At 36.9% G+C, this 12479-nt stretch overlaps 2 protein-coding genes across 2 annotated transcripts; both read right to left on the bottom strand.

Moving 5' to 3' along the window:
- Window positions 1–1715: 1715 nt before the first annotated feature.
- Window positions 1716–4012, bottom strand: LOC124933020 (ribulose bisphosphate carboxylase/oxygenase activase, chloroplastic-like). Its single transcript, XM_047473743.1, has 6 exons — window positions 3783–4012; window positions 3315–3679; window positions 3027–3218; window positions 2476–2951; window positions 2103–2384; window positions 1716–1967 (listed from the first exon to the last, which is right to left on the bottom strand). Exons 1-6 carry the CDS (start codon window positions 3825–3827, stop codon window positions 1852–1854), a joined length of 1476 nt encoding a protein of 491 aa, XP_047329699.1. The 5' UTR covers window positions 3828–4012; the 3' UTR covers window positions 1716–1851.
- Window positions 4013–4317: 305 nt separating this feature from the next.
- LOC124932789 (pumilio homolog 1-like) lies at window positions 4318–11316 on the bottom strand. Its single transcript, XM_047473469.1, has 9 exons — window positions 10454–11316; window positions 8865–10306; window positions 8640–8781; window positions 8456–8563; window positions 6489–6701; window positions 6291–6401; window positions 5669–5863; window positions 5089–5263; window positions 4318–4668 (listed from the first exon to the last, which is right to left on the bottom strand). The coding sequence occupies exons 1-9, from the start codon at window positions 11030–11032 to the stop codon at window positions 4631–4633; spliced, it is 3003 nt and encodes a 1000-aa protein (XP_047329425.1). The 5' UTR covers window positions 11033–11316; the 3' UTR covers window positions 4318–4630.
- Window positions 11317–12479: the final 1163 nt, after the last annotated feature.

Raw genomic sequence — 12479 nt, 5'->3', positions numbered from 1 at the left:
TTATTCGGTTGGTAGGTTCGATTCACACATTAAATAACTTCTTAAGTCTACTTTTTTTGTCACAATTTTCACTATATAAATATTTTTTTATGGATGAAATTGAGAAATGTAGAGATTCAAATCACTCACTCTAGTTCTTTCCTTCCGGGCTAGGACGATCAACAACAAAAATCACCCGAAAAAAGACAAGTGCGACAATTAAGAAAAACCTATCAGAAGTGGAGCCTTAAACAACTATCAAACAAATAATAGAATAGAAAATAAAACTACCCACTTTGCAGTGTCTTGTCCCTTCCCGAATTCTCGGTGGAAGAAGAAGAGTCGATGAATAATCAGTTGCACCAACTTTGAAAGCTACTAATTTGCATCAACCGTCGGACCAATGATAGCCGAGTCTCCACTCAGCCAATGCCGACTGGGCTTGTAACCTGATTATCTGTCCGAATCTGTCTTTTATTCCCTTTCCTAAGTCCTATAGTTATTAGCTTTTAATCTGGTATTTAAAATCTAATTTGTATTATTAATTAATTAATTATATGCCATGTCTATTTAGAAATTTATCTAATGTTTATCATATGATCACATCTTGTGTAACATGCCTAAAAATAATTAATGCTATTCTTTATTCCAGAATTTATTTTTAATTTAGAAATCTAACATGATACCAATAATAATCTCCACACTTAACTTTGAAGACGTTCACCTAAACTTGTAAGTCATTATAAGTAAGAGTCTAATACCGTGGCCCTCCAACATTCTCATTCCCATTTTAATTGATTCAACTTAATTTTTTATTGGTTATATGTCTTTTGAGCATAAATGTTATATTACATAAATGTCATATTGAGTTATTATTTCACTATTTAATTAACTTAAATGAATCAATAAATTATTTTAAAATATTAGTAAAAACTTATTCAACAAATAGAGATAAATGGGAGTAATCCAACTTCTGAATAATGTATTTGTATTATTATTATTTTTTTGAATTTTTTTTTTTTTAATTTTTATTGTTAAACCATACTTAAACAATTTTTATCATTTATAATATAAAAACTATGCTGACAATTTTGAACCCGACATGAAAACACGATTCAGACCGAACACGGAAAAATTTGATTAGTGTCGTGTATTCTTCTGTTCGGGTCAAAATCATGTCGACCTATTTAACATAATTAATAAACATGTCAAAATTGGGTCGACTTGAAATGATCCAAAGTAGACCCGATAGCCTATTTATAAGTTTCTTTTGTTGAGTTTTGTGACATTCTCACCTATTCATTCATTCATTCATTTTTTTCTGTAACGGATTTGTGATTTAATTTAATTTTTGTTTCGTGTTGATATCATTTTAATTTTAAACAGAGAAATATAAATTAATTACATCGAGTTGAGTTAGATAAATTTGGTGAAACATGTCAGGTTTGGGTCAATCGCAAATAAACATGTAAGATCTTGATTAGAGATTTTAACTCGAATTATTAAACATGTCAAGTTTATGTTCAACCCGTTAACCTGACAACTTGAAACTAACTAAAATGGTTACCCGTTAAAAACAATTATTTCAAAAAGAGTAAAAACTTATTAATAAATAAATCACTAAAGTCAATCATTAATCTATACTACTATTGTTTTATTTTTCTATGGTATAATTTTTAGAACGACTCTTTAACAAATAGGTTAACCTAATATTGAATGATATGCTTAAAAAAAGATTGATTTGATGGCGTGTTTTAGCTAAATTAAGAACTGTTTGTGTTGTTTACAAGTAGATCAAGATGAGTAATAATTTTGTTTAGAAGAAATACATGTGTATATTTCCGTTTGAAAATAATACAAAGGTCTAGCTAGCTAGAGATTGTAAGAACAGGTCCCGTCGTCACTTCTAGCCGTTGGATTGAAGTTGTCTGCAGTAGAATCCGTACACCCTGGGGGCACTGGAACATTGATTTGTTGAGCAGCCTTACCTGGTAAGCAATAATAATAATAATAATTAATAATATATATATATATATATATATATATATATATATATATATATATATATATATATATATAAAGTATATAAAGATAAGAGAAGAGAAGAGAAAAGAGATATAAACCGTAGAATGATCCTGTTCGAATGGAATCGGCATTGGCATCCCCAAGAGAAGCTTCACTGAGGTACTTGTCGGCGAGCTGAACCCGTTTGACATTGTCTTGTTCTTGGACAAGCATCAAACCATACTCCAGTAGCTTTTCAAGTGTCATCTTAGGCTTGTTGAATATCGGTGGACCTTCCCTTGAATTCACCAACTTCTTTCCCACCATCTCCACTCCGATTCCAGCTATCCATTTTCTCACCTCATCATCGTACACTCTTGCCCTCAACGCTCCAAAGAAATCTATACCATTTTACATTTTCATTACATATTTTACATGTCATTCATTTAATGCATGCTAGACCCACAGAGAGACAGACAAACAGACACTCACCTATGGATTGGCCAGGGAAGGTATCGACAAGCTTGACAATATCTTGTTTAGGAACATTATCGGGACTGAAGATACCAGTGCAAACACCTATTTGATCGTCCCGGGTAGGAGCCCAATAGAATTTCTCCATACGCCCGTCTCGAATCAGAGGAGCGTACAGAGTTGAGAAGTCGTTTCCAGTCACGATTATGGGAACGCGGGCGTTGTCTTCTTTATTGTACATTCCAGGGAGCTGAACATTCGTCGGATTGTCGGCTATGTTCATAAGAGTAGCATTCACCATCTGGTTGTTGACTGTGTATTGGGTCGTGTTTCCTAACCGACCTGCACCTGCATCAAGATCGTTGATGAATAGACAACACATTTTACCCTTCTTCCTTATTATGTCCGCCGCTTCACGATATCTCTGTCTCAGTAACTTCGCCGGTTCTCCTGCATTCCCACTTTCCAACTCCCCGGCACTCATCATGATTGGGCTTCAATCAAAATCGAAATTTAATGAATCTATTCAAATCTAAATCCAATTGATAAGTACTTACTTACTTACTTACTTTATACCCATCTTGGCAAACACGAGCTCGCACTGAAAAGATTTCCCTTGACCCTTTCCTCCCCAAATACCCAAAATCAGAGGAACCTTAATCTTTGGCAAGTTCATGAAGTTCTTGGTGATGTGTACCAGAATCTTGTCCATGAAAGCGGGAGCTATGTAGAAACCGTCCATGTTGTTATCGTAGGCATACCTGAAATTATTAATTAACAAACATGGATGGATGGGGGAATCGATTCAAATTAATAAAATAATATTTTAGAATATTTGATTGTTATGTATGACTCACGAGCGAAGTCCTTGGCTGATGTATTCGTGAGAAGCCATGACAGCATGGTGAGTACCGGTTCCCATTGGGGCTTGAAACACTGAATCAACCAGACCCTTTCCTCTCGTGATGTCTTGTTGGTCATCTGAGGTGTCCGAGATTAGCCCCTTCCATCTGTCTCCGCCGCCGTCTCTTTGCTTTTTCGAGTCAGCACCCACTTCTGCCGCCACCACCTTTAACACGTTTGAGGATCCCCTTCCAACGTTGCTCACAAATCTAGACCCACTTTTCTTCAACCTATTTCTACTACTACTTCTACTGCCACTGCCATTGATGAAGCTGCAGCTTGATGATCCAACAACAATAGAAGACCCTTTCAACTTCAACTGAGAATTTAATTAATTAATTAATTATAATAGTATAATTAGCACAGCTTGATGAATGAATATACATCATATATAAGGAGAAAGAAAGAGATTGAGTACATACCAATCCATGGTTAATAATTCCGATGTCTGAGAAAGCGGTAGCCATGGGCAGTGCCAGGCCGGAGCTGATTCAATATTGAATGAGAGAGGGAGAGAAATCTAACTTCAAGATATTTGTGATTCCATGATTATGGGAGGGGGGGGGGAGAGAGTTTAGACTTTAGAGCTAAGTGAGAAAATAAAAGAGACTAATTACTATAGCTATAATAATTATGGACTTGATTGAAATTCTCAAGGACCACACAAAATAGGTAATAAGGATTGAATGAGACTTCCTTCTCATCTTCTTCTTTCTTCAATCTATCTATTTCCATGTATTGCCTCCGCCTTATGATATGATATTTTCATTCTATAATTCATTTTTGCTTATCAACTTTACACATTTGAGCGTTTTTAACCCATGAACTAGTTTCTCATCATCTTTTCCACAATAACTTTAGGAAGAAAGGAAAACCATACATACATATATATAGAGAGAAAATTAGCCAAGAAAATATATATTCCATTTAACAAAGTTTTGCTTCATCATCTAAGCATTTATGGAGATAATAAGCCAGCCCCATTCCCCAACTACAAAATAAGTAAAATCTACTAACCAACACTCCTTTTCCTTTATTAATTTTCAGATAAGCTCCCATTGAATAACTGAACTCATAGTTCAGTGGTGGAACACATGAACTCATGTCCTTAGGATCATGATTCGAGTCCTCACCCCGGGGCCCCCACATATAAATATTAATATTACTAACTTAGAGCAATAACTAGCTAGTGTCAAAAGACATGGAAGAATGCACCAAAAATCCAGCACCCATTGCTAAGCCTCAGTCAGTTGTACACCAAATGCAAATGCTATCCAGAGTATGAAGAGATCACTCCGATCCTTTTTTCTGCAGTTTAATAATGACAGTGGAGCACGGTTAAGGATTTGTACTTGCTCACAGCTAGGAAAATTTGAACTATTCAAAATATATAACATATGTCTAGTTGTAAGAAAAACACGACAAGCGAAATTCACTGCTTACTAGGCTAATCTGATCCTAATTTGAAAAGTTCATAGGTCAATCTTCTCTTTAAAATATAGTTTGAATTCACTATATTTCAAACAATTCAAAAGCAAACGAATCATGTGAGAAGATGGAACAAAAGAAGAAAGTTTTTGTTTGATTTGTGGTTCAAAAGCAACTTGTTTTTTATTGTTGAATGTCTGGAAACGACTTGTGTTTCCAATCTCTTTACTTTGTCTTCTAAAGACTCTTAAAAGGTTCTTTTTACACTTAAATTCGGGAGAGAAAAGACAGAACATGTACCTCCAGCTGCAACAAGCTTCTCTACACGAGCAAATATGTGTTTTCCGTAAGTGTATTTCTTTAGAGCAGTCAAATGAATCTTTATTTTGTTAAGGATCAGTTCAAGATGCTCGTCATCACAAGTTTCCAAGACTTTCTGAACAACATAATTTGCATACTGATCTTTCATCATCACCTGCATCCATCCAGAAATGCCAACAAACAAAGAAATAAGCCTTGAGAAAATGATCTAATGTTTACACAACAATTAAAACTTGCAGTCATAGCACACAATTAAATTGGTTACTTTCTAACCGCTGAAGGGTCCCATTAAAGCACCCTTCAAATCCACCAATATATGGGAACTCAAAGGAAGTTATCCATGTGTAAAACAAGCCTCTTATCCAAGGAAGTGGATTCTCCCTAAAAACTCATTGTTCTTCTTTCAACATACTTTCTTCCTATTCTGGTTTTCCCATGTTTGTTGTTGACAAGTTGGATAAAAGGTACAAACAGAAAAAGTTTACCATTTTAGTCAAATGGTATGAAAATTTCCTTGGTAATGGAAAATGGCTAGCTGATGTAAAGTTTGAGTAAGTACCTGTAGAGACTCGCTTTCTTCGGTAGATCCAAGAATTTCATCCACAAGGATCTGACGCTCTGTCAACATTCCAAAAGTCAAGCACTTCTCCACAACATTGGATGCAAATTTCTGCTGACTCATTTGAACTATCTGTCCAATTAGTTTGTTTATTATTGCAGAACGCTCCTCAGGCCTTCCATGTTCCAGCACGTGCTGTCAGAATCAGAATAGTAACACAGACAACTGAATGTAAGCGTTCAGTATACAATTAACACTTTTGTTTATGCTGCTGATCCAGATACAGAAACAAAAATAAATTTTAAATCTATATCTGACTAAGTTTGGTTTCCAAATGTATCTGCGTTTGGATTTGGATGCAAAAACAAAAAACAAAGTATTTCCAAAAGGGTCGGATTTGATGTGCTCTAAACAAGCTCTTCTTTTTCATTTACGTAAGCTCTTCCAACAGCTATAGACATGAAATGCCAGTTTGAAACCTTGAATACCAACTACCGTGCTTATAAAAGAATATGAGGTGATTAGTTTCCAATAACACATCTCAGATCTAACATTATACTAACATTGGTTTACCTAAAAATTAATAACAGAGCAAAAACACAATGAAACCAAGCTTGCATACCTGAACCACATAATTCCCATACTGATCATGTGCCAACAAGCAAACAGATTTTAAAATCTCCTCCATCATTATACGTTGGGTTTTAGGGTCAGTACAGTGCTCCAAAACTCTCTGTACATGCAAGCATTATGGTTCTAAGATTTCTCAAAAAAAGATACAATAAATAAAAAACTGGAAAACAATGAACAAGCTGCTAACCTGTATAACCCGACAACCATAAGGATGCTTGGACAGTGTAACAACTTGATCATAAAATACAGAGACAATAAAGTGAATAGCTTCCTGAGGTATGCATTCAATGCACTTCTGAATAACATGATTTCCATTCTGATCACGAACACATCGCAGGACATGACCCTCAAGCTCATTAACCAATTTAGTCTGTTGATCCAATTCAACAACTTCTACCGCCTGGATACTTCAAATTGAGTCTTAGAAAACCAGTAATAGTCAAACACATCAAACTCTATTATTAGCCATATTAGCCAGACAAGTGTTTGTGGTTCTAGATTCTATTTTTTTTCCCTTCTTCCCTTTTATTTCTCTTTTCCTTCCATTTTTCATTTTAAAGGAGTGCGACACGAAGACTTCTCGGGGGTCACCCATCCTAGTACTACTCCCCCAAGCTGCAGAGTTATGATGAAATCCGGTGTATTAGTGCTGGTATGATCGCACCCGGTTCTAGATTCTAATTGCTTTAAGTCCAGTTACATATTTACAGTCCCTAGAATCACGAGAAGTTACTTTCTTTACATTTTCTTTTTTGAAAAGTTAAAAAGGGAAGGAAAAAGTGCATAGCCTCCAAATAGGCCTGAAACTTCAAATGATTATGAAATGATTTTTCCATAACTTTGTTGAAGACATTAAATGCTCAGGCATGGGTACAATAATTTTTTTATTTTTTTTAAAACAAAACTTTTATTAAAATAGAACGCATCTAATAGAACCAAGATGCGTTCGCATCAAACAAATTTACAAAAGAGAAGAAAAAAACAAAACAATAAATACAATATTTATTTTTTCATTGCTGGTTTCATTGTGTATAAATATTCCTTTCTTGTACATTTGATATTTATCCTCTTCCAAAAAAGACATAGCATACAAAAACAGAACATTTACTCTTCTCAATCTCTTGTCTTCTTGATCTTCTTCATAACTTTTGAAAATACTATCATAACTAGGTTATATTGAGTAATAATGATTATGAAAACTCAATGAAAGCAACTATAAAGAAACACAAACTCTTATAGATTAATTAGGTTAACCCTAAATTAGAGTTATATTTTTTAGCATCACAATAACTGGAATTCACTATGGAGAAGGAAAAACAAATACAATGAGATGGCTCTGTATATCAAAGTCATACCAAAAAACCCTACAGTTTACTTATATACTCCATATAGAGAAATTACCAAAGTGACCCTGCTATAAAAAAAATGCTCTGGGGTTGCTGACCACAACCCTTCTCGCTGACTGGGCAGCAAGATACTGAATGGGGTTAGAATTCAAAGCACCCCAACAGCTAACGAATACATTCGTTCCAACAACCAACAGAAAGCATTAATCACCTCAATGTAACAACTATAACTTCCAAAAAATAAAAAAAGTAGCCATGGTTGTATTGAAAATCTAATTTATCTAGTCTGATGTTTAATACAGATAAAGGAAAACCTTAATCACCCATACAGCTACTTTCAATAGAGAAAAAAAATTACTGCTCAACCTTGCTCCTAATAATCAGATTCTAAAGATATATTAAGCAACTTCCAATTTGAGGGACAAACAAAAATTAAGGATTCCAGGATCCAGCAAAATATTGAAGAAAAGATAACAGCTTCTTTTTGGTGGGATAATTGCAAACATATTGATTAAGGAAAATACTAAGAATTAAAATATCTCAAGTTATGTTCATGAGGAAGTTTGGATCTATCAAAGATGCTCTGCCCTACTTTTCATATCCCCATGAGAAAGCAGAAAGAGAGAATTAACATGGTTACTAGCACAAAAAAAATAACAAAAAGTGCTACAAGCAAAAGTTATTTTATTCTATTTGAGTTGCATAATGTATTATGCTTTTTTTTTTTCAAAATACTTGTCTTTTTATAAATAAATAAAAAAGTGTTAGAAATATGACCAAAAACTCAGATTGGTAATGAAGCAGGTACCTTCTGGATTACACGACAGCCATACATTTGAAGGCTCAGAGTTAGAACATTCCCAGTAAGATCTTCAGCAAGTTCTCTTATCTGAGATGGTGTTCCATGCTCAAAAAACTGGGAAGAAATAAACTAACCATTAGATAAGTATCATTGTTAACTGTCATAACAAGTTCAAACAAGTTTAAAGTACCTTTTGGATAACGTAATTTCCAAACACGTCTGTTACTAATGAAAGAGGTTGAGTCATAATCTCGTGGAAAACCATGTTTTTCTCATCCAATGTGGCAGTTTCAAGCTTCTGCTGAATAAACCGACTACCGTACTGATCCGCACTGTTCATGAAACTTGTTGGGTAAAGCACTGGACAAAAATGTAATAGTGAAGAACAAATATTTTAACACCATTCAACATTTACCTAAATTGAACAACATGACCAGCAATTTCTGAAAGCTCAAAGCACTTAATTTTATTGCTCTTAAAGTCATCTAGTAATGAAGAAGAAAAATGCTCATCCAAGTTACCACACCCTTCTAGCCGCCATGTTCCCAATGCACCTCCATCAAGGTTCCTCATTACAGAAGGAAAATGCCGGTTCCTCCTTTCACCATACTTGACTGGATTCCCTGACCCAATTGCACAGTTTGGAAGATAGGGGTCGTCAACCAATGGACTTCCAAGATGCATATCAAGATTGAAAATCTGGCTTCCATAGTATTTATGATTTCCAGACTTAACATATGTAGAGCCATATTGTGACTTTTTAGGTGAAGGAAAGGAGCTAAGATAAGCTCTCTGAAAGTCCACTAGGTTAGTAGTATAAGCATCGGTATCCATCATCGGGTCATTCATCATTGCAGCTTCTGGGACACAATAGTCATTTGACTTCATGTACGGATGATACATGGGATGATCTATAGGGGGAATTTCAAGAGAAGCATTTCGATTGCCAACTCTACTAAGATTTTGTAATTCTGATGCTGCAGAGAGCAAATTGGGGTCTAAAGCTAGATTACCACCAAAAGATCTAGAATCCACGTCAGAGAGGTCCATGACAGAGTCCCCAATAGGGCTACTAAATAAAGAAGGCAAATGACCACCTTGTTTTCCAATAAGAGAAGGTGATGCAGGATTTAGAGTATACCCATTTAAGCCATACTTTGGAATTGGTGAATTTCCTGCAATGTTGTGGACTCGGTTAGAGGTTCCTTTCATGTAGGCTGTCCCAGAGGAAGTAGAAGGGCTGTTAAGTCCATTCATATCCGTTCTAGTTGCATTTATTTGACCAATATCTGTAAACAATGGTTTGGAAGACTGCAAATTAGCAAGTGGATGAAATTGTGGAGATTCTAATGCTTCTGAATATAGATATTGGTTGGCATGGTACTGATCTACTTTCATGTGAAGAAGATTCTGTCGATCAACAGACCGAGAATGATTAATTTCATCTGGCATTCCATTGCATGCTACAGCCATGTTAGACATAGCAGTCAACAGGTCAGCTGATTCCTCCATAGAAGGTAGCATACCATTAAATGAGTTTGAACCAAGAACATTTCTTTTATCCATAGAACTAGTACTGCCTATACATGAAACAAGAAAAGGGTCAGTAGATTTGCTTCTTGACAAAGAGGTACCCAATGCAGAAGCATAGGTATTAGCAGCAGTTCCACCAACAACAGTATTCCGAACCAATGGCCTGGAAGTAGAGCCACCAAGGGCATCCATTGATGCCCACTCCTCTTGTAGTTTGCCAAAATGGGGCGCAGAAGATTCACGAATGCCATATAAGGCATTAAAGCTAGCAGAACGAGAATGAGGAGGATTCCTGGAATCAGACAATGAGTGGCTAAAATCATCCTGTATTAAAAACAAAAAAAAAAATAATCATGAGTAAAAGAATATCGTCTACAGACTACAAAGTTGATGATACCAAAATTACCCACTTTTTAAATCTATTTCTGATCATGGTACAAAATCATTAGTAAAAGAAGATGGGACATTGACCTGAATGATTTCAGCTATGCTTTTTCGACGAGTTCTTGGTGCCGACCAAGGCAATCCGATGAGTCCATCGCCACCACCTCCTTGTACATCCGTTTCAGTTTTCTCCAATTCTACGATTGTCGTCTCCTCTTTGTCATCATTAAACTCGGGTTGGAGAGATAAAAGAGACCTGTCATTACTAACCACCGTCTTCCTCCTATCACCAATCTCCCCAACGCCCGAGGAGCTACCTCCACCACCACCAGCAGTACTTATCTGCATTCCCTGTGGAAAACTAGATGTATCCTCATTTGACAAGAATGAGGGAGGAATGCGCCTAGGTCTGTTTAGATTGGAGTAGGAATTATACGCCGGATCAGAGGTCAGTTGTTGATGAGAAAAACGAGTGAAAACGATTGGATCGTGGAGTGTGGGGGGCGCTGAACCAGTCCGATAGAGATTGAGTTGTCTGTCTCTATCAATAATCTCTTGTCTTCGTTGGCCCTGAACAAACAAACATAACGTATTCCCATATTCGGCTTGCAATGCCGGTACAATTCCGGAGATGGGACACACATTCGAATAACTTTCAGTAATCATTATTGCATATACAGAGCACAACAGAACAGAGATCTAAACGTATATGAACATGGATCAAGAGTATTTTGGAGCTAATTTATAAGAAAACATTGAATTGAATTGAATTGTTAAGATCGGATGAGTTAGAATAGAATAGAATAGAATAGAATAAATGTAAAGCTAAGAAAGAATACGTAGAGATCTTGTGTCACCATAATCTTCTGAATTTCGTTTTCATTGAAGCTATACACCGCCAATGAGTGTCGCCATTCTCAGAACAAACAACAGAGAAATATTATTATTATTATTATTGAAATTGAAAGTGAAGAGAGAGAGAGAGAATTAACGGAATCTGAATGAATGAGGACATGAGAATGATAGGCACGATATTCGAGAGTCAGTTAAGAGTTCAGACATGAGCAGTTAGTTAGATGGGATTTGTTGGGATTGGGAAATTTGATAATATGACCCTAAAAATATGAGTATTTTGAAATTTAACCTTACTAATTTAGTTTTTGTTTTTTAACTTTTTTTATAAATTTTTCCAATTTTACCCCTCAATAACCTTTTTATTTTTTTATTTTATTTTTTTTTTCTTTTTCTTTTTTTTCTTTTTTTTTCTTTTTTTTCTTTTCCCCCGCTTTCCCCTTTCTCCCTTTCCTTCCCCCGACGACCGATTGCACTTCCATCCAGCCTTCTTCCCTTCCGTTCTTCTTCTCCGTCACCTCCCTCCCCAGGTCCCCTTCTTCCCCCGTCAGCTTCCGTTTCTCCGACGCCAAGCTCCGCCGACGTTCGCCAAGAAGCCCAACCCTTCCAGCCAGCCTCTTCGTCGATCGCCAAGCCGAACTTCCAGCCAACGGACGATTTGAGGTTAGTTTAGGTTTATTATTTAGGTTTATTGTTTAGGTAATCTTAGTTTAGTTTAGGTTTATTGTTTGAAATGCTGAGAATGCTGAGAATGCTGAGAATGCTGAGAATGCTAAGATTGATATAGTTTGAAATGCTGAGAATGTTTGTGAATGGTTTGTGAATATTTGCTTTGCATGTTTTGATTAGGGTTTTAGTTTATTATGAATGATGAGAATGAATGCTGAGAATGATATATTTGATTAGGGTTTTAGTTTAGGTTTAGGGCTTGGCGTGGGGGTGGGGCGTGAGGCGTGGGGAGTGGGCGTTGAGCGTGGGGGTTGGGCGTGGGGCGTTGGGCGTGGGCGTGGGGCGTGGGGGTGGGGCGTGAGGCGTGGGGGTTGGGCGTGGGGCGTGGGGCGTGGGGCGTGGGCGTGGGGGTGGGGCGTGAGGCGTGGGGGTTGGCGTGGGGCGTAGGGCGTTGGGAGTGGGGGTTCGTCATGGGGCGTAGGGCTTGGGCGTAGGGCGTGGGGCTTGGCCCTTGGGCGTGGCCCTTGGGCGTGGGGCGTGACCCTTGGGCGTGGGTCTTGAGCGTGGGGCGTGACCCTTGGGCGTGGGTCTT

This window comes from Impatiens glandulifera, chromosome 3, assembly GCF_907164915.1.
Source record: "Impatiens glandulifera chromosome 3, dImpGla2.1, whole genome shotgun sequence".
NCBI classification, from domain to species: domain Eukaryota; kingdom Viridiplantae; phylum Streptophyta; class Magnoliopsida; order Ericales; family Balsaminaceae; genus Impatiens; species Impatiens glandulifera.
This window is presented reverse-complemented; position numbering and strand designations above follow the sequence as displayed.